The sequence below is a fragment of the Patagioenas fasciata genome, chromosome 26 (assembly GCF_037038585.1).
Source record: "Patagioenas fasciata isolate bPatFas1 chromosome 26, bPatFas1.hap1, whole genome shotgun sequence".
NCBI classification, from domain to species: domain Eukaryota; kingdom Metazoa; phylum Chordata; class Aves; order Columbiformes; family Columbidae; genus Patagioenas; species Patagioenas fasciata.
This window is the reverse complement of record NC_092545.1, coordinates 5,169,269-5,192,002: the sequence shown is the minus strand read 5'-3', so window position 1 is coordinate 5,192,002 and position 22,734 is coordinate 5,169,269. Positions and strand designations below refer to the sequence as shown.

Genomic DNA, 22,734 nt, shown 5'->3' with positions numbered 1-22,734 from the left:
ATCACATACATGCAAGTAAATCCACATCATCATCTATATAGAAGCCGTATCACTCATAGACACCTATTTAGACATATGGTACAAACATTCCAGGCATACAGGCATTTACTTACATGTAACACATCTCATCACCGTGTAAATGATCTCTCTCAAAAAATTCCTGTTACCATTCCAAGTGTGGAAAAAATTCTTTATGACATTGTACATCTGGAAACAATATTACATTCCTGATGCACTTTCCCTTATAACTCTCTAGTCACAGTACCATGTTATTTTAACTTTTCAAAAGAATAACTACTATGAGGATTTAAAAAATTAGTATCATTATTATTATTTTCCAGCTGGGTGGAAGAAAATATGTCAGGCCTCATCCTGCTGGCTTCACTTGGACAGGGCTCCGGAGCCATTGATGTCAGTAGACATTTTGGTAGAACGAGTAATACGGAAGTAGATGCTAGAATATAACGTTTGTTTCATAGTTGGATTAGGAATAAGATAAACAATATGAAAAATGCCAGCAGCCTCTCTCTGCTCAGAACTTCCATTGGATTTTTGGTGAAATCCTCCCTGAGATCCTGAGGAAACTCTAGGCTACCAGAAAAAAACATGCAGGGAAAGATTTAATGAAATAGAACAAGGGCAAGTGTAGAGTCTTGAATCTGGGCAGGAACAACCCCAGGTTCCAGTGTAAGTTGGGGAATGAGCTATTAGAGAGCAGTGTAGGGGAAAGGGACCTGGGGGTCCTGGGGACAGCAGGGTGACCATGAGCCAGCACTGGGCCCTTGTGGCCAGGAAGGCCAATGGTACCTGGGGTGGGTTAGAAGGGGGTGGTCAGTAGGTCAGAGAGGTTCTCCTGCCCCTCTGCTCTGCCCTGGGGAGACCACACCTGGAATATTGTGTCCAGTTGTGGCCCCTCAGCTCCAGAAGGACAGGGAACTGCTGGAGAGAGTCCAGCGCAGGGCAACAAAGATGATTAAGGGAGATTGTGGAGTCTCCTTCTCTGCAGACATTCAAACCCGCCTGGACACCTTCCTGTGGAACCTCAGCTGGGTGTTCCTGCTCCATGGGGGATTGCACTGGATGAGCTTTCCAGGTCCCTTCCAACCCCTCACATTCTGGGATTCTGTGCACGTCACCTTCATTTTGGGTAGGAGATAATTCCTGGTCACTGACACCTCATCTTCTGCCGTTACAGACAACCAAACCTTGTAGCTACTTTTATAAAATTGTCTTCAACTATTTCAGGCCTTTGCTTTTGGTGCTCCTCTTGTTTTATAGCCTGCTTGTCCTGATGGTCAGGGAATTTATGGTTTACTGCCTGAATTTATTCTTAGTCAGTTAATACATAACATCAGCTTTACAATTATTATTCCCCATTCCAATCTACCTTAGGACAGCAGTCATGTCCCTTCTCAGTGCATATCACTAAAATATTTGAGCCAAGCATTTGTCCACTCCCCCGTCACCTTAATGATCCATTCCTGCACCTGTTCCCATTTCATTTTCATTTTCTTTTGAAGGCGGTTAAACTGGTGTATTGTATTCCGAACAAAAAGTGGTGTACATTGGTACCAATGCATCCTTTTTACTGGCAAAGCTTACCTGAGGTGCGGGAGAATCTCATCTGTGCTTTGCTTTTAATAGACAACACACAACTCTGGCAACTCACTGTCACAATGGCTATTTGGTCTAAAGATCTGAACACATTAAGTTCCTCGAGTGTTTTTTCTTTTGCAGTTGTAGTCAGTCCTTTCGTTATTCATATATAATCTAAAATAACATCACCTTTATTCGATGGAGGAACCCACCACCTAGTAACAGCTCTAGACTCTGCTGATACCAGTTGCGTTTGTTTCACAACCTATACCTGGGACATTAATCTCCCATAATGACATTAGTCCACGTGGTATTCCCCTCTTTAACAACAGTTCACCAATTTCTATCCACACCCAAAATCCTACCATGGGGCTCTAGTACATTTTTTCATCACCAGCCTGAAAAGGATTTTGATTTAGACCACTTATGTTTTATTTTTGCTATCCCTTTTCGTTTCTTCCACTCTCCATTCCTAACTCCCACTCTCACCCATTTTCCTTTCTCCTGAACGACACCGATCCTTCAGAGCTGCACGGAGGCTGGCTGGGGGAATTCTCAACCTGGTGATGAACCGATCCAACCGCCCTGAGCTCAGGCAGGAATCTCCCCAGGGACACACCTTGTTATTTTGCTTCTCTGTCTCCCTAGAGCACCTAGAGGGGGATACCTGCCAGGAAACACTCCATGTCACGATTTCTGCTGAAAACAGAGGGCAGCTGCTGACCTTCCTCTTGTTGTTTCTACAAAAGCACGCTGGTTCAGACACCCATTGTTAGTATCGGTGTTCCGTTGCCTTGCACCGTTCTCTCGACTGTGGCACTGTAGGATCTGTTTAATCAGCGTGTTAGTGGATGAAGCAAAATTCCCAATCAACAGGAGTCTAATGCGTTAGCACCAAATCTCAGCTGAAGCATTTGAGCTGAAGTGCCTCATCTTAATGCCACGGAATTATGGTCCCCCATTACACACTGGTCGTTACCGTTAAGTATCATTGGGCTTCAATCAAGTTCTCGAGAAGTCCTCATTAACTGGAGGGCATCGCTTTTTTAAAAAATTCTGTTCCTGGGAGAATAATTCACGGAGAATATAGCAATGACAGTAATGACAATACCTATGTAAACTCAAATTTGCAGACTAGCTGAACTCCAATAGTCAGCACTACAATTTTAACATGCTTTTTGTTTCAGTTTTCCACTGACAACCTTGATTCAGAAATATTGTAATTGATAAATAATCAATATTTGCTTCAGTTAAATTCACAAGGACATATTACTCAATCTACATACAGATTTGGGCAGCCATCAAGTGACCATGAAAATACCCATTAGTTCTAGAAAGACTCTCTTTCCCTGCTTTCATCACTGACAGACACTGAAGGAGTGAGTGATTCACAATAAAATTATGTTATTACTGGGGGAAATAAACCCCACTAAAATCATTATCACATATCCTTTAACTTCTGAGGTATAACACTGGTTTCAAAAGAAGACAACCTTTGTATTTGATTGTAAAAAAGAGATTTTCATTGTCTCTTTGATGCTCTACTTCATATCAAAGCAAATTTCCCATAGTTAATGTGATCACAAAGCAGCTGGTGTTGCTCTCCAAACTAAAGAATTATACTAAATAAAAAAAAACCCTCTTCAGGCATCTGGAGCTATATTAAATTTACAATGCAGTGTTAATGTAACCTTTCAATCCCTTTTTCTCCCCACCTCCCTCTTTTTTTAAATAAGTGTGATGTAAGTGAAATCTAACATTTAATTTAGTTGAATATATTGTAATTACAATTTTAAAAAATCCAAATCTTGTATGTAGAAGTGAGGCTGAGGCTCAGAGACTGGATCCCAACGCCCTGGAACTTTGGCTATCAACCAAACCCAGCCCAAACTGGGGCTTCACACCCATCTCTAATCAGAAGCATTAACTTGACGCTTTTCCAGCCATGAGTAACCGTTGTTACGGAAGAACCCAGTAAGATGCACCATAAAAATGAGGATCTTCATGTCTCCTGGAGAGCTGACAAGCCCTGCTCCACTGAAAATGGATATATTTGGTTCTGCAGCAAAACAGAGGTACAAATAGGGTACAAAGAGGGTCATTAGGGGCAGTCAACGTGACTTCACCAAGGGGAAGTCGTGTTCGACCAACCTCATTGACTTCTATGAGGACATAATGAGATGGAGGGATGATGGCAGAGCAGTGGATGTGGTCTACCTTGACTTGAGTCATTTGACACAGTCTGCACAGCATCCTCACAGCTGAACTGAGGGAGTGCGGTCTGGATGAGCGGGCAGTGAGGTGACTGTGAACTGGCTGAAGGGAAGAAGCCAGACCCCAACTGCCAACTTGGATCCTTTCTCCAGACCCTCAATCCCACAAGGGTTAGTTTGGGCATCACCTTCCTCCTGCGTTCTCCCGCATCCAGGCCATAAAGAGCGTGAGTTTACATGGTTGGGAGGGCTGAGCCGCAGGTAAAACACTGATTTATTAAAGATAATTGCTTAAAAGGGTAGGGAATGAAAGATGGGAGCCTGGGCCTGCCTCTCTCCTCACCACAGCCACACTTCACCTCCTTCTGTGTTTTTCCGAGCTGGAATTCACAATCCATCAGCGCCAGCGCTGATGAAACCAGTGGCAGATTTCACTGCAAAGCAGCTGGGTCACCGTCCCATGGGGCTTGTTTGCTTTGCTTAAAGTCTTAAAGTGACCAACGCTATTTTGGCTTCATTTTTTTAGGAAAAAAAGGAATGGCACGAGAGAGTTAAACGGCAAAAGAGATGGAAAGAGTGGAGGGAAATGAGGAGGCTGCTTGTGTACCACGTACAGAGATACTTTGAAAGATTGGGAGGCATCTGAGTATCACCAGCGCGATCCCCGCTGTGGGCAGCTGGATGTGCGAGAGCTTTGCCCGAGGGTGTCAAATCAAATATCCACTGCTGGTTGGTACAGAACATCACAACCCCTTGGGGATTCACAGTGGAAAAAAGACGGGAAAAAAAGGGGGGGGAAGGTTTAAACACAACAAATGGAAAAAAAAACTTTAACAATATCTGATATGGCTTATCAGATACTGTCGTCGTATTTATTATGAACAATGTAGGAGAGAGGAGAGGGGAAAAAGACAGCTTAATGCTGAGCCTTGTAAGACTTACCTGGAACCGTCTCATATCTCTTGGGTTTCCTGCTGTTTTCAAACAATTCTGATTGCACTTGAGAAAAAATTTTAAGAAGAATCTGGAAAGATAAAGAACATGTCACTCCTATTAAACAAAACACGGGTTGGTGCATCCTATTTTAAAGCATATATCATAGTGATTTACACGATGCTGTATCAGTAGACCAGGACTGTAAGAACTTACTAAAACAGAATCATAGCAAACAAAACCAAACCCTAAAAAATGAAGTTAAAAATCAGGTAAAGTACAACCAATATGACTAAATCACCAGATCCACTCCCATTTACACCAGTTTCCTCACCGTGTGTTTGACCACCCCATTTCAGTCCCTTTCTTTATCTCTCCCTTGCACACAAGCTCTTTTTGCTGTCCGAAGGGATTTTCCATGAGCACAATATAGAAGGATAATACTGTAACAACTACAAAAACTGACTCTGAGGCAGATAAGCCTTCAAACTCCTTAGAACGTATTAAAACCCGCAGAAACAAACGCAGCTCCCAGAAGAAGCTGATGAGATTTCCTCATGACAATGGGTTTAGTTTAGGAAAAGAAACTACATGAAAAACTACAGTTGTTTGCATGAAAACCAAAACAAGCCCGTCTCCAAAATTCAGACATTTTTGGCATCCCCCATCGCAAGTGAAAAGATTTTCTGCGATTCTTTTCATTTCCATTTGTCAGACAAAACGGGTTTCGCCGCAACAATTACAACTGAAAATAATTCCTCAGATGCTATTAGATGGGTTTAGAAGGAAAAAGACTTGGGTAGAAGTAAAAATAAATAGTGGAAGGATTGATTTAGAATACAAAGAGCAATTTCTTTATTTATTTCGCTTGCTGAGTGCTTTCCTTAAAAAAAAACCCGCTTTTGCAGTAAGTTAAAGTCCCAGGTGAGTCGGGCCTATTTCCCTTTCTGTTACTATGACAACGATTTTTTACCGCAGTCCCTAAGTCCCTTCAGAACTCACACATTCATGCCTTGAATTAGAACTTTAAAGGAGAAAGATGGATATTTTCTGGGGTTTACCAACAGCAACCACCAAAATAGTCCTAACGCGAGACAATAAAGCAGAAAGCCGCTCTCCCTTGTTATTGCGACTTTCTTCGCGGCGCTTATATTGTGGTATTTCTCTTCCATCTGCCCCGAACATATAAAAAAGCATAAAATCAAAGGATCTGATCCATTCATATGTTGCTCGAAGAAATAAAACCCTTTGAGAACCTCACGACAACAACTGAACCCGCAAGAAAGACCCAGATAATGTCATAAAAAAAATCAGGCATAAAATCCATCCTTTTAAAATTAAAACGTTCTTAAATCACTCAGAAACATTTAAAAATTATCGAATAGCTTTATTTTCTCTGTGTGTGCATTTTGCAGCCTGTTGTTATTTCACCCCCTTTGCCGGCTCATCGGGACGTGGGTGATGGTCCCAGGTCCTGTGCCAACCCCCGATATTCGAATGATTCCATAAGCAAGATTTTATCTGAAAGAACGTTTTCCGAAGGAAAAACACCGTGCGTGCCGGCACACCCGAGGATTCACAGGAGGATTTGAGGCAGAAACGTTACTCACAAACGCTCCTTTTTATCCTGATCTCTGCTCACACATATCAAAAAATATTTACCGATACTTAAAGTGCTTATGTTCCTATCTATGGAAGGAAAATCTGCGGAATGTAACCAAACTATATAGAGAAACGAAGGCAAGCAACTTTCACATGGAAATCAATGAGTTAACTGATTATTTTGGAGGATAACGGCAAACAAAAATCCACAAGAAGTTATTAGTTGCAAAGAAAAATAATCAAATTAATCGGGAAAATGTGCAAATTCTTTTTTAATTGTTTTTAATGCTTGCGTTTTTGTTCATCTAGATGGGAAAAACGCTCCACGGAAAGTAAAGGATGAAGAAAATGAGAGCGAAGTCAGGGAACTCGCTGTGTCGGCTGAGCCGGCGTTGGGAAGAGCTCAGACACCACGGTTCTGTATTTACACACACCCTGAAAGGCAGATGCTATAAGGTAAAAATTCTAGATGTACGCTTAAAAGTAGTTGAGACTGAACTCTGCAACATTGCACGGCAACGAGCTAAATGCATATTTGCTACTCAATGTCTCCAGAAAATTGGGGTTCAGAGCCCCTGCAAATGTAAATCAGCAGTGAAAATCAACTTGGATTTCAATTAGCTCTGTGCTGGTTCCTACCGATGGGTGTATTGTCCACTGAAAATACACAGAAAATAAAACTCTGCTTCTCTCGAGCTCTGTGCCTCCTACAAGACGCATTCCCATCGCTAACAGTTTGCAATAAATAGCACTGAGCACACAAACGCTCGGGGCTGTCGGGTATTTCACCAACAGCAATTCTGGGGGTCCCGACTTTCTGAAAATTGGGCACCTTTAAGATACCACAACTTGGGCATCAGCAATTCCTCATCTCCCTTTGCTCTGGGCTTTTAGGACTGGTGATATATTCAGATATATTGCCTGGGCTCTGACCTTTTTATCTTTCCTCTAGTTGAACCACGTCTCCCTTTTTCTCCTCTTCTCCAGTCAAATTTTAGCTGCAACTGGGCATCTGCATGAAGTATTGGGTAGGTTGTTATATATACTGACATATTTTCAGTGGTTGCATCTGGGAAAGGCATTAATATTTATTGCAGCGTTAGAACAAAAATGACTTGGGGGGAGCAAAGAGGAGGGAAGGTTTAGCACGAAATGAAGCCGATTTAGGGGTAACAGGAGAATTGCAGGAAGGCTTTATTAATTTTTTTAAATGAGAACCTTTAGCCAATTTTTGGGCTTAACCTACAGAGACAAAAAAATAAAAGCCAGAATTTAAGAAAACGGCTCATTTTCATGTTTCTTAGCAGGACCTTGTTCCTTCCTAAGGACGGCACTGGCTGTGGGTTGAGCATCCAAGGACGCTGGGGGAAACCTAAAGACTTTTGAACGACTATCACCAAAAACTCTGGAGTCACTATGGAGAACCTGACTAACTTCATGCAGAGCCATAAGACTAAGTAAGATATAACAATAATAGACTGATCCTTTTTTTGGTATTGTCTCTCTCATATAGTCAAGCTTTCCACCTCGCATCTCTCAAGCTCTTTCCAAAGCAATCACTGCACCCGCTCTCACCTGGTCTGTGTTACTACGTTCTATACCTACCTGAGGCAACTGAAAAACATGGCTACAATTGCAAAGCATACTCGACACCTTTGAGAGTGTTTATCCTCCATCTCGGATGATTAAGAAGAACCTTAATCAAATCCTCTTGGCATCAAATCTTTCTCGTGACTTCAACAGGACCAGACAGAAGCCCTAAAGAGCAGTCCCGCATGCAACAAATCCATTAACGTATTTTAAAGCCCTGCCACAAGATCTGGGACTGATTAGTCTCCCCACATGGAACCACAGAAATAGATAATGTGCTTTGCGCTTTTATAGCGCCATTCTATGGGACTTAAACTTCAATTAATTCTGCCTCACAAACCCCCTCTGCAGCCCTTGGTGGAACTCACCGTTTTACACCTGGAACTGGGAGGGAATTGCTCCCCATCCCGTCGCTGGTCTCACATCTCCCGACTCCGGTTTCTACATCTTAACTAACCTTCCTCTCCACCTTTTGTGCTTTCTTAAAATACAGGTACAGAATTACGTATTACATTGGTTTTTATCTTGCAAGCAGCAAAAATACCCCTCGTAAAGCAAATACTGAGTTAATTCTGTCTTGTTTGGGTTACTGCAGAATTCGGGTTCGTGGGCAGAGCCACATTTTGGCATGAGAACACATCTACTATGGTTATCAGCAGCCCTTATGATGCTACAGTCTAACAGGAATACAAAGTTATGGTGGCATTCTGCTGAAATCATTCAAGTGCTCCCAGAAAGTCACAAAGTTAACAAAGAAAAAGCTTCGAGCTGTTATTATGAGTATCTTTGCTCCAGTGAAACAATATTAAGATTAAATAGACATCATTACAGCAATCCAGCTCCAGCAAAGCTGGGAAACTCTGAGATCAGGGTCTCGCGTCCCCCCTCGATCCACCCGTGTGTGAACCCTGAGATAAGTGTGAGCAGTAACCCTACCCCACAACACAACAACGGACGAGGCTTTACTGGAAACTTCTTCCTTTCAAAGGGACTATGTCTGATCTTGCACCATATTTCCAATCAATTAATTCCATTTATTTGATATCATCATCTTGATTTTAATGAATATCACAGTAGAAGACTTCTTTATCATCTGAATATTTATCTCTGGAGTAATTTTGTTTTATTATGTCAGTGTGTGTTATTAGGGAGCTGATGAGAAGATTTCCTACTCTTTTGCAGCAGTTACAGCCAGTGTGGGATCAGGCGTTGCACAAAGGCATTCTGAATGAACCTCCACCTTATCCTGTGTGAGAAATGAGGGAGGTTATTACAATAATCCAGAGTATTTATATGATACTCCACAAACAGCAGCTAATTAATCTTCACAAAACTCCTGTGCATAAAGTGTGAACCCAGTTTAACGAATGTGAAAGCCAACAGATGTAGGTCAGGAGACTTTTCGGAGATTTACTGAGGGAGAAGGGAGCAGGGGTCGGATGATACGAGGTCCCAAGCCTGGGCCGGGAGGGGAGGAGTTGGCTGTTCATTTGTCACTGGTTTTTAATAGAAAGACTCCAGTTGCACCAAAAAATGCAGATGAATATCATGCTTGCAGCTACTCCTGCCTCCAACAACAGCCACATTTCCTGATGGGAAATGAAAAAATGCTTCTCTACCCTCTTGCCTTGATTCAAAATAATTCAAATCCTCATAAATGTCAATGATTCTTATTTTTCTGCTTCCACCTATGCTTTCTGCACATACAGCCCTCTACATTACCATTGCATCTTTCTCCTCATCTCACCTCTGTCTCTCCACCTCCAGGCACTGATCCTGACCCCTGTCTAGGGGAACCTCCTCCATCTCTACATTTCTTTCCTAGCTTTGAAATAGATCCTTGCCAAGGGAAAGTCGGCTCCTGCAGAGGCCTAAGGAGTGTGGGTCAGGGTGACCGCACTGACATCGGCAAAATTGTGATGGCAAGAGTGAAGCTGCCTTCAAGATGGGAGGCTTTCCTGTATTTGTGTTATTAAATCAAGGTGGTTTGGACCAAAATCTACAGGACACACAGGTCCTTTGCACTGAGGAAAGCTGAGGTCAAAAGTTTTTTGTTTAGACCCATCTTTATTATTAAGTTCATATTTAATTGATCAATAACAGCATGCTCATTTCAAGATGCTCACAATGCGAAGCATACGAGGACACGATCAGATAAACGTAACAGAGAGCAGGTGGAGTTAGCACCTAAGCAAAGGACAATTCCTCCTCAAATATCCCATCTCTGCAGCCTAGAACATCATATTTCTCTCTATTATCTATCCAGTGGTTGGTTTTTAAGAGCTTAGTTTCCAAACTAATAGTAACTGAATGTAAACCCGCAATACGTCATCCAAACCCAAAACATGTCAGTAAACTTGATATTTATATTCTGTACATTTTCCACCTTCCACACAATTTTCATCTCCAAAGTCGATTCTGTTCCAGGCACAGGGATCCAAAACTGCAATTCACACTCATTTGGTAAATGCTTATTCTGTCTTGCAAAGAGATCCCATTTTCAAGAAGCAGGGGCTGGGGGAGCTCTCTGCCGGTTATAGAGCCGCTCATTTCTCGGTGCTGAATGCAGTTATTTGGCATGGCCACATTTGCTAGGAAAAAAAACTCTCCAAGGAAAACCTCCTTGTTTGTGCACTCTGATGAAAACCCGACACCATTAATGAAAATAATAATTGAACTCTATGGGTTCGAATTGAAAATGAAACACAACACTAACAGCGTGTTTGTAATTGCAATTGTTCTCCAAAAAGTCTTGGGAGGACCCTTTGCAATCTGAGCAGTTTCCTTTTCCTTTGGGTTTTTCTCCTTCCTCCCACACCAAAACTTTCCAGTAAGTTACAAGACAATGGCTAAAAGCTTATTTATGCTGTAAGATCCATATTATTCATGCCATTTGGCACAGGACCAAATGCCATAGCATAATCAAAAGTCAATAGGCAGGGAGGTAATAGAGTAGAGGATTGGGCTGACGGGCTGTTGAAAGGGACGTTCAGATAATATTCCCTGGTTTATTACAGTATCTATGGGCTCCAACTGTGCTAAGCATTGCAGTGTCACGTTGTGAAATTGTTATTGGAGAAAAGATACACAAAGGACAGGAGGAAAGAAAGGCTTTTGTACTCGTTTCGCTGAGGGGGGAGTCAAGGCACCTAGAAATGAAGTGGCTTACCCACAGCACAGATCAAGCTGTTCACCCAGCCAAGAACCACACGCCGCTCCTGCAAGCCCTGTTTGTGATCCGGCTGGTTCTTTTTAATAGTGACAAAAGTTTCATAAAGCTCATTACCTCGGACCGTAACACCCAGCAGGATTTTGAAAACACAGCCAAATTCTTCTCCGTGACACCGGTGGCAGCTCAGCAGCGCACACGCGTTTGGTGCCGGCCGATGCTCTGCAGTCCTGGTGCATCTGTTCATTCTTCAGTATTGTTTTGTACTTATAGCCCTCCAGAGGTGCAAATTTAACTCAGTTTCTAATCTGAGAACCCTATGGACCCCAGAAAAGACTTACATAGGCGTTAAATGCGCACAAAATCCAACGCATGCTCTATTTTTTTTTGCCATACCCAGAAAAACCTACAACACCTTTATCTTCCGACTCTTCCATTCTCTTAGCCCACAGCTCTCAAAAACCCCTCTGTCTATTGAGCCACGCTAGGCTGAACAGTGAACACCAATTACACCAATCGCTTTTTGCTGCTGATGGGTCCGCTGGTTTTTACTATTTCTGCCAGATGGCAGAGGCCAGCACATAAAACTCTACCCTGCAGTTAATGCACAACTTGGTAATAACTTTGCAGTGACTCCAAGAGAGCAGAAAGTTGCACCGACGCGAACGTTAGAGACGGAACCAAGGTTAGACACCCATTTTACACCTGCCAGAGCGGATATCGCTCAGCTGAAAGCTCTCACTCATTTACGAAGGCAAGAGCATCACCGCTCCCTAAACTGGTTTGTGCAGAATAAACATCCAGTCATTTGCTAAGAGGCAAATTCACAACCCAGCAACCCGGGCCCCTTTCCCGAGGTCTGTTCGGCTGGTAGATTCACACCTATTGTACTTGTGGGTCTAGGCACAGATGACCTTGAATCTGAACATGGGTGTAACATTATATTCCTATGACAGATTTATAGATTGGCAGATAGGGGTGCGTTCAGAGCATTCCTTCCCGAAGACAGGACAGCATCCAATGTTTGTTAGCATCATTAAACTAAAACTGACTTTTCACCTGCTCCCATACCATATGCAGCTGCAAATTTTTAAATTAAACTATGAAGCCATGCATAAATTTACATATATTACAGACTAGCCTCTCCATTTAACATGCAAATGTACTCCAATGTTTCAGAACACCTTCTGTCGCTAATTAATTTGCTGAATTATAATTAGACTAATCCTGCATAATTAATAAGCACAGATTTTTTTTTTTAATTTCTAAGCAGCTTGATGAGATCATTCACTTCCTTCTATAAACTGCTAAGTAACTGTTAAAAAAAATCTGGAAAGAACATATGTGAAAAGGTATGTTTGATGTCGCATACAAATTTAAACTAGCGGGCAAGCTTCAAGAAAGTCAAGATTAATATAGGTACGTGGCTGAAGCAAAGACATCACTGGTGCGTTATTTTCAGGGGCAACGACCAAGGTTTTCTGTGTCTATTTTATTCCTTTTGCTTTTACCCGTCGGACTTTCCGAGATCATAGACCCGAGACAGCCCAGGATTACAGAGCCGTGTGTGGCGTTCGGAGATGTTCTGATATTAACACACCGCTGTATATCAAACCACTCGCCCTCCACATGCTGTGTGTGGATAAGCTCCTTTGATGGTATTTGGAATTGTTTTCATTTCAGCTGCCAAAACCAACGGAGATCATTCTAGTGAAACAATTAAGTGCTATTAGCACTGGATTCATTCTCTAATGATTCAAATGAAGGGTCTTGCTTTAATGTTGAAGAGCTGGGATTCAGAGGAGCGCACATGCCCGTGTGGTTTTTAAACCACGCAGCGTTCCAGGTCCTGAACTGGGGACTCCACTTGTGCAGCACAAACAACCCCCGAGCACGAACCTGCCGAGTCCTGACATCTCACCCACCAATTTCATCTTACAGGGAAAGATCACCCAAAACTATCACAGAGTGTTTCACCATATGAATGTATTATATTTATCAACATACACACACATTGTCTGCAATCCCATTTGCTGATTACTGTGTTTATTTATATACTTTTTGATGTGTGTGTCTGTTGCTAATATCCTTGTTTAGTCTTCACATCAATCCTTCTCAAATGCAGCGCTCACCAACATTTTCGGGTGTTTGCTTCAATTGTCAGTAGGCAAAATGTGGAACAAGACCTCCTGATTCAACCCAAATAAAGGAAGCAAGACGGAAATTAATTCCTATACTAGGAGATTGCTGAAGCACTTAAAGCCTTCAAGCATGGCTTGTCTACTACATATGATATACATAAAATCCTTAGCAGACACTTACTCTTGAAGTCCCTGTTGTTTTTTTATTAACTTGCACAAGTATTCTTCTTCAGATAAATATATTTTTAACATTGACTTGGGCTCTGTGTATCCATGCATAAATAGACAACAGAAAAGGGACCTGGCAGCATGTGCCAACCACACCACTTTCTATAGTTCCCACTGGACCATCAATGGGGAGGGGACAGAAAGAGGGGCAGAAATGACAGCGGTTTTGCCCAAAGAAGACTGGAAATCATCCTGCTGTGCTTTAACTCATTGTAGATCTCTTCAAACAGGACCGGTGCTTTGTGAAAGGCGTGTGTTTGACAAAGACCTCGCTTCAGGAGAACAAACACCATCTCGAAATTAAACATACAGAAGAATTGCACACTTGGAATTCCAGTCACTCGGGAAGCACAGCAACACCAGGAGACCCATTGCGGCCAACTGCCAGGGGACTAAAGAACTCCAAACACGGATCAGCTTCTCTAACGATTCTGTATTATATACCTACAGACAGCCCCAATATACACTATTGTCCTAATAGCCACTGAACGTGCTACCAGTCGACGAGAAACTAAAGAGCAACAAAATGAGAAACACCAACAGAAAACATCTTTCTGTCTCATACATCTCCATTTCTTATCTTCTCACACCCTGGCTCGGCAGATAGAAAAGATGTAATGAGTTTTAAAAAATACCAGATTTTTGTCTGCATTTTTCACTTCTTATTTTTGACTGCATATCATTTTAAACTATGGATGAATTGGTCCAAAGATATATAGGTCACACGGCTGAGGCAGAAATAGAATCTGTATCACCAGACTCAAGGGCCCAGTGCTGGCTCATGGTCACCCTGCTGTCCCCAGGACCCCCAGCTCCCTTTCCCCTACGCTGCTCTCTAATAGCTCATTCCCCAACTTACACTGGAACCTGGGGTTGTTCCTGCCCAGATTCAAGACTCTACACTTGCCCTTGTTCTATTTCATTACATTTTTCCCTGCCTAACTCTCCAGCCTGTCCAGGTCTCTGGATGGCAGCACAGCTTCCAGTGTCACCACTCCTCCCAGCTTGGTGTCACCAGCAAACTTGCTGACAGTCACTCTATTCCCTCGTCCAAATCATTGATGAATATATTGAATAATCCCGGCCCCAGCACTGCCCCCTGAGGCACTGCACTGGATCCAGGCCTCAACTGGACTCTGCCCCATTGACCACGACTCTCTGGCTTCTTCCCTTCAGCCAGTTCGCAGTCACCTCACTGCCCGCTCATCCAGACCGCACTCCCTCGGTTTAGCTGTGGGAGACTGTGTCAAATGCCTCACTCAAGTCAAGTCACACCTATGCAAAGAGAGGTAATTTGGCTTTAAAGAGAAAAATTCATCATTCTGAAAGCCATCTTTTTCTATGTTTTGACATATGTCCTCAGAAATCAATTAATTTACCAAAGGAAAATAGTTCATATTTTAGACATTCATGCACCATCTTGTATGTATGAGGAATATGAAAATTCCTGTTGTGCAGTAAATAAATTAATACATTTAAAGTGATTCCACCTGCAAACGTTTCATTCATCTCTGCTTACCATCCTCCAAATTTAATTAACCTTTTCAGTACCCTTTGATGTAGCACATTTGTGCCAGAGACCAAAGAAGCAGCAGCATTTTGGGGTAGGAACTCCCATTAGATGAGAGAACACCAATGTGAACCCTGTTAACTGGCAATGGGTGAGCCCCGAACACAAGAGCAGTTTAATTTGACAAACAGCCCACAGCTGATGTGCCTTTCCAGGACCTCAATATGGGGCTGCGGTCACGGGGCAGGGGGGCAAATCCACTTCTCTTGAGCATCTCTGTGGGGTGATGCTCAAAGGGACTCAGCTCTGCCTGTTTTGACTCCTCAGTTATTTCAGGGCAAATGTCTTACCCTGAGAAGATACAGAGATTCTGAAGATACACAGCAAGATAAGCTCAGCTCCAGTAGGCTCAGTCTAAGACCCTTTGGAAATCGCACTGTACTAAGTCACGTCCCCAAAAGATTCACGTATCCAGAACCCAACAGGTCCAAATGCCAACATGCATTCGCAATTCAAACCCATGGCCATGCATCCACACCCCTCACACAAGCTTAAAACACAGGTTTCACGCAAGAAGAACCATTTGGTGCAACTGCACACAGCGTCACGTCGCAATGTTCAAAGAAAGCCAGGGTTATCATGAAATACATCACGAGAGCCACTCTCCTTTGAAGCATCTTAGACCGGGCACCCAGAAATCAAGACGAGGTAAATTCAAACACTTGGGCAATCAGTTTGCTATGAACTCATGGCTGCAGCAAGTTATTTTGCCTCTGGCAAATACTTTATGCTACAGGAGAAATTGCTTCTCTTCCCTTCATCCCTCCCTCTCTCACACACACCCCAAGTTCACTGCGCAGCGATGTTAACAGGAGAGGAAAATTGCTTCCTGACCTTTCCAGTGATCAATTTACACCCTGAAGCATGAGATTGGTTTCATTTGAGTGTGTATATGTAATACCTATTCCCACATCACTTCAGACAATGCAAAATTTGCCATTCACTTGAATGGGTGCACATATTCAGGTCTGGTTTTAGCAGCAACCTCCCTTCGAGACACCAAGATCTGATAGTGGAGCTTCTCCTTTAGCACAGCAATGGGTGGAGGTCGTGGGTTTAATTTCCCCCTTGATGCCTACAGCATGTCTACGTGTATATTCATAAAGCTGTTCCAGAGCTGCAGAGCCGTGCCCTCTGCCCAAAGCAAAACACCTTCCCGGGGATACTGTGAGGATCCGAAGTCAACACTTTGCAATTTCAGCTCCTGACCTTCCACCTACCGAAAGCCAACGAGGTCTGTGAGATGAATCCCATGCAAAAAGCAAATATCTGATTGCTAGGCCTCTTTACAGGGCAGGTCCAGAACTGATTTTGGAATATGTGCCCTTGAGGGGAATTGCAGGAGGCTGCAGAATGGGGAAAGTCTGGGGCCAGGTCTTGATTGACCAAACTTTCCATTCCCCTCCAGCTCCTGACTGCACAGCCCAGGTCAGTGATGAATGCTCAGCAGCTTCCCGAGCCCGGCAGAGTGGTCATTCACATGCTCCAGGTTCATTGTGCTTGGTTTTAATCTCATTAAGGTAAGAGTTCTGCAACACTCTGCTTTAGCACTAGACCGATGAGCCTCTGAGGGCTCCAGATATTTCCAAACATGGCAGCTAGAGTCTGTATTCTTCATTCACTTCAAATTCTACAGATGTTTCCCCGATTCGGGGAGATCATGAGGACAGATTCAACTTGGTGCTTCACTAGGTATCGCCAACGCCAAAGGTGAGGCTGTTTCAAGTGTGTTGAAGGTGGACACATCCCCACGCTTGCTGACTTTGAAGGACTTCTCAGGGAGGAAATCCAACCCACTTTATCTCTTGGATGTACAACATAGTTTTATGCATCAGTATTGCATGTTTTATGTACTCCAACTGCAGGTATATGTAGAGCCATGCACAGCATTAGACTTTAAGCCAACAGTTGGCTTATTGATTGGAAAACATTCATGTTTTGATGCTTTAAATAACAAGGTATCATTCCACATGCATCACCACAACATGCTCTCTATTGAAAAAGGTCTCTTGGCAGTTCCCAACTTGAGCCCTTCCTGCCACGTCCCTGGTGCACAGAGCGGCTGATGTGCACAGTGAATTCTGAATTTCTCAAGTCCTACTGCAGTCATAATTTCTGGAGAAAAGTTTGAGCGTGCATGCAACATTTGCCGAATGTTTTCTTCCTTTATTTAATCCAGATGTTTGCATTTTAAATAATTGAAAAGCTGCTATGGTAAATAGACATCAAGGAAGGCTAATGGGAGTAGCACTGTCATTAGAGAGAACTTGTACGATGAGACATTAGACTAAGGAATCAGTCCCCACAATGTCATGACGGGTTAAGGGAATGAAGACATGGAGCTTGTTGAAAACCATTACGCATCAACGCAAGACCATCCGTGACACTTCAGGAGAGCAGGGTTCAACACCAACTGCACAGAACTTGGAATGAAAAGATGTTGTGAGCTTTTCCATTACAAAAAGCTTATATTTCTTTTTATGGTTTGATTTAGTTGCACCCAAAATTAAAACATTTCTCCACTTTGTAGGCCACTTGAATAAGCTCATCGAACAGCAAAGGTTTATTCTCCCAAATGAAATATGGGAGTTGCCGCATAACTTTATTGGAAGTACAGTTGTTTTGATTGAAGATTTTGAGACAGTTTTGGAGCACAATTACCTGGGCTCTGCCCAGAGCACTGTGTATTTGCACCCTGACTCTTCATCCTAATTTTTGGCTCTGTTGTCAAACTCTTGTTACATTTTGATTTTGACTTTCTAAGAATCAACCTTAACCTCACTGACATCAGCTGAAGTGGAAGTAAGATTATAATGCACATTTGCAGTAGTATTGTTAAAATGATTTTTAAAAATAAATTCTTAAATTCCACTGCAGTAACTGAGCATGGTGACCAGCCTCACAATTGCTGGACTTTCTAGTATTTCTTGAAGTTATTTTCCATGAAACATTTTAAATACTTGCATTCATATCTCAGCTTTGTAATCCAACACAGAAGTTGTTACAGTTCTAATGATCTGAACCAGGTAGAGATTTGCTACTGGATATTCCCTCCCTACTCCATGGCACAACTGTGTTTGCCAATAATATGCAAAAAGGATTTACTGGCTCCACATCATGAGGTAACCCCTTGTAAAGGCTCCTCTGGAGCTGTTAAGAAGTATCTACCGAAATATCTATGGAACAGCTACTTTACGGGAGTTATGGTCCGCTGGGCCCCAAATCCATCTTTTATAAAGCAGCGGGAGAGAGGAAAGTGCTCCAGGAAAGACCAGAACATTTCCAAAGACGTTTTTCTCTACCAAGAAAATTAAGTCTGCAAAGTTTCTTCAAGCATAAATGTAAAACTGCATCCGATAACTGTTCCGACTTGGTTGCCGCTGTGACCGTCAGCATTTGCTTCGTAAAGGACATCATCGTTTTAATAAAACAATTACAGTAACATTCACTGTGTGAATTCTTACCAACCAAAATTAAGTTTAAGACAGAAATTTAGGGCTAAGTAGCTTTACATAGTTCACAGACACCAATTTCAACAACATGTGCTTTCCTGGGGACACAGCAGAGAAACATTGCATCTCTTTGTAGCAGATCAAGGTTGACCAGAGAGATCAGCTCAAGACTTCCACATCTTAATATAGATGCTCAAAAATGTGCCAGAGCTTTGAAGCTATCGGGGTTTAAACCGACTAATCACACACATAAAGAATCATCAAACCAAGGAATGTCAAGGCAGAAACTCTGATCTCTGCCAGGACACTTGGAGATTTTTTTTTAGAAGATTAATCGGTTTCTCTAAGAATAGATCCCTCCCTTCTCTGTTCCCCCTTTCCGTCTCTGCCTTCCAAAAAAAAAATTAAAACATTAGTCAACACTTTCAGTCTAAACTCCGTTTTTGCAATAATTCAGTGAATGCCAACAATTTGGATGTTCCAGTATAAGTTGGGGAATGAGCTATTAGAGAGCAGCGCAGGGGAAAGGGACCTGGGGGTCCTGGGGACAGCAGGGTGAGCATGAGCCAGCACTGGGCCCTTGTGGCCAGGAAGCCAATGGTACCTGGGGTGGGTTAGAAGGGGGTGGTCAGTAGGTCAGAGAGGTTCTCCTGCCCCTCTGCTCTGCCCTGGGGAGACCACACCTGGAATATTGTGTCCAGTTGTGGCCCCTCAGCTCCAGAAGGACAGGGAACTGCTGCAGAGAGTCCAGCGCAGCCACCAAGATGCTGAAGGGAGTGGAGCATCTCCCGTGTGAGGAAAGGCTGAGGGAGCTGGGGCTCTGGAGCTGGAGAAGAGGAGACTGAGGGGTGACCTCATTCATGTTTACAGAGATCTAAAGGGGGAGTGTCAGGAGGATGGAGCCAGGCTCTTCTCGGTGACAACCAGTGATAGGACAAGGGGCAATGGGTTCAAACTGGAACACAGGAGGTTCCACTTAAATTTGAGAGGAAACTTGTTCGTGGTGAGGGTGTCAGAGCCTGGCCCAGGCTGCCCAGGGAGGTTGTGGAGTCTCCTTCTCTGCAGACATTCAAACCCGCCTGGACCCCTTCCTGTGGAACCTCAGCTGGGTGTTCCTGCTCCATGGGGGGATTGCACTGGATGAGCTTTCCAGGGCCCTTCCAACCCCTCACATTCTGGGATTCTGTGTAATTATTTTTTTGCTTAATTAGACTACCAATTTGGAGGACAGGCTAGGAAAACATTCACTATAATTCTCCAAGTGAGGCATTACAAACCATTTAATCTGTCCTATGCAATTACTTCATACTTATCTATTAGCAAGTAAAATATTTGGGAGAAAGTCTCTTTTACACACAACAGAGGGTTTCTTTCTAATAAAAAGAAAGCCTGCTCATTATTTTCCTTCTTGAGTACGTCCGTATTCCTGGGCACCTGAGTAAAAATAATAGTGCAGCTATTATGTTTGGCGCTGTTTTTACTTTAGCTTAGAAAATGACAAACCTCTGAAAAAAGTGCCATTGTTTTTCTAAAGGGCTTTTCCTCTCCCGTGCTCGGCACAGTTTGGTTTGGTGAGAGCCCAGCCTGAGCTGCCCAACGCTTGAGCATCCTTCCCTCTTAATGACACCAATTATTTATACTCAGAGACTCTCCCAAACCTCTAAAGAGGGGCCGGGGCCTCGTGTCCCAGCAGTTATTAAAGAGCAGGAGACAGAACAGTCCCTTTCCTGAGCCCCCAAGGATCTGACAGGAGGGGAAATTGGTTGCAATAACTTATTCAAATCCAAGACAAGTTTCTGCTTTACAAATAGAGCATTTGCAACCTTCAGCTGAAATCAGAAGTGGAAAGTGAAGCTGGTTAGAAGTTGTTATTCAAAATCATAACTCTCCTGTTTAATAAGCTCTCCTGGTTTCTTAGAACCAACCCTCTCACCACGAGTGTTTTGCTCCGTTTCTGGGTGGGAGGTGATTCTCATTTTCCTCCAGCATCCTGAAGGGAACTCCCTGTTTGGTCTGAACTTTGGGCGAAATGTTGGAAACTCTGCCTGTCACAGCCTTAATGTGAATCTACCCGTTTAATTAGCATCCCCAGTGGTAGCTGATATTGTTTTTGTAATAGCTGTTTACAAGAACAAATCCAACTCTGACAAACACTCCAGCTTAATTTCAAGCAGTCTTACTTAAAATTAGTAGAAATTGTTTGATTATTAAAGACTTACTATTCTACTGTAGGGTTGTCCAAGTTCTGATATCTGCCAGTCCTGCAAACAGCTGCCCCAAGCTTTGCTTTGCATTATGTTATACCCTATTAATCACAGGAAAATAATAGATCTGACTGTAAAATAGTAGCGCCCAGAAGAAAATAGAATGGCATTTATGATTCAGAGATTTTGTACTAGGAATTTGTTTGCTAATGCCGGAGCTCAAGGATTTGTGAACATGCTAAAAACCACCACAGTTCAACAGCAGACCCACATGGTCCAGCAAAATTCAGGCAAAAGGTACTTGAAAAAAGAGAAGTAACAACAATCACATCCACCAGAGACTGAGACCTGCTGCCTGAAGGGTGAAACGGTCCAGGCTGCAGAACACTCCTGATTATAGAACTGATATATAGATGGGAGAATATATTATTTTAGGTCATATGGTAGAGTATTACACACATGAGTGACAAAGCAGTGATTGCTCATCCAAGTCATGCACGATGCTTCAACTTTAAGTGTTTCTCATAAGTATAATGAGCTCAGAACTTCCCTTTCACTCCCAGTTCACACTCCAGACCTGAGCACATTGGGCTTCCCGGAGAGCTCAGCATACCTGAAATCTCAGAACTAAGTCACAGTAAGGATTTATTTACAAAACAAAAAGTCCTTCCACTGCCATTAACACACATGGACACACACCCCTAGCACTTGGCATCCACCACCACGTCCTGTGTAGGGCGGAGCTGAGCACAGGCCACTCAAGTTTTGCACCATGATTCTGTATCAGGTGCCCAGTTTGAGACATCTCCAGATGAGCCTCATTTTTTCCAAGTGCTGATCACCAGCCTCCAGATACTTAGAGTCCATATTTCTGTGGCTGTTCCCAGAAGAGTTCATTTTATTACTGAGAGACGCTGATTTTGTGTGTGTGTGCCCGCCTGTGCGCATGCAAACACAGGGACTTCCAGGGGTAAGAGGCATAAATCACTTCAAATTGCCACTGTAATAAATGTGGACAAAAGAATAAAATTTGTCACCAGCCTAATATTACCATCAATGTTTTGTCTAGCTATGTTCCTTCCAATTTAAAAACAGTTCAATACTCCTTTTACCTTCAAGTAGCAGCACTTAATAAACAGTGATGGATGCTTTTTATTCCCTTTTCCCCCTTCCTCCTATTCCAGACTTTCCTGTGTCTGTTACAAGGGGATTGTTTCGCTTGGGGGAAATGTAGATCCTCCATCTTTCTTGCATTGACATGCATCCCTCAAGGAATGACGACCATATTTAATTCATAACCCCCGTTGGCTACACAAACATACAACTTCCCATCAATTAGGCAACACAGAGATGCTGTTAAAAATCAATGAGCTTATTATTAAATATATTTTCTTTTCATGTAACAATGATAGTTATTGCTGCCCCATTGTTATAGCTGTAATATCAGCTGGTTAAGCAGCTCGAAAAAAGGGGGGCTGATTGTTTTTTGATCAGCCCATGTAATATCAGAGAGTATCAGAACAACATTGTCCTTCCTGTAGCGCTTGACACAGATGCTGAGGGATAAAGGTGATAAAAAGTGACCAAACGGATGCTGCCTGAATAAAATCATCTAATAGGAGTAGAACACAGCAGCTATGGAATATTTCCCTACACGGGGATAAGTACAAGGCACTGAACATCCATCACAGCCCAGAGCCATCAAGATGCAGATCGGCTCATATTTGTGTTTTCACTGTGCTGTGTTTATTCGAAATTATTTGGATATTTTGACACATGCCACTACTGAGGGAGCTCCCTGCCTCCAACAGAGACGTGAAGCCGGTGCCAGCTCATACAAAGGTTAAAACAAATTCCACACACACACACAAAAACCCACAGCGCGCCGATTTTGGCAAGTACATCAGATGCTGTCTGGCCGCAGCTGATCTGAAGAGAGTCCCCTGTAATTATGGGAGAAGGTGGAACAGGTTTCCTGCTAATTGGAAAATTCTGCAAATGGCACCACTGAAGTAAATTGACAGTCGTTAGAATAT

At 42.9% G+C, this 22,734-nt stretch overlaps 1 protein-coding gene across 3 annotated transcripts in view; it reads right to left on the bottom strand.

Annotated features, from left to right (window-relative positions):
• The window catches only part of EBF2 (EBF transcription factor 2), a 118,550-nt gene that overhangs the window by 26,750 nt on the left and 69,066 nt on the right, over nucleotides 1-22,734 (bottom strand). For all 3 annotated transcript variants that reach the window (XM_065856670.2, XM_071799283.1, XM_065856669.2), the window contains exon 7: nucleotides 4,752-4,833. In XM_065856670.2, coding sequence (XP_065712742.1) covers nucleotides 4,752-4,833 — 82 coding nt within the window. The remainder of the gene's footprint in view (nucleotides 1-4,751; nucleotides 4,834-22,734) is intronic.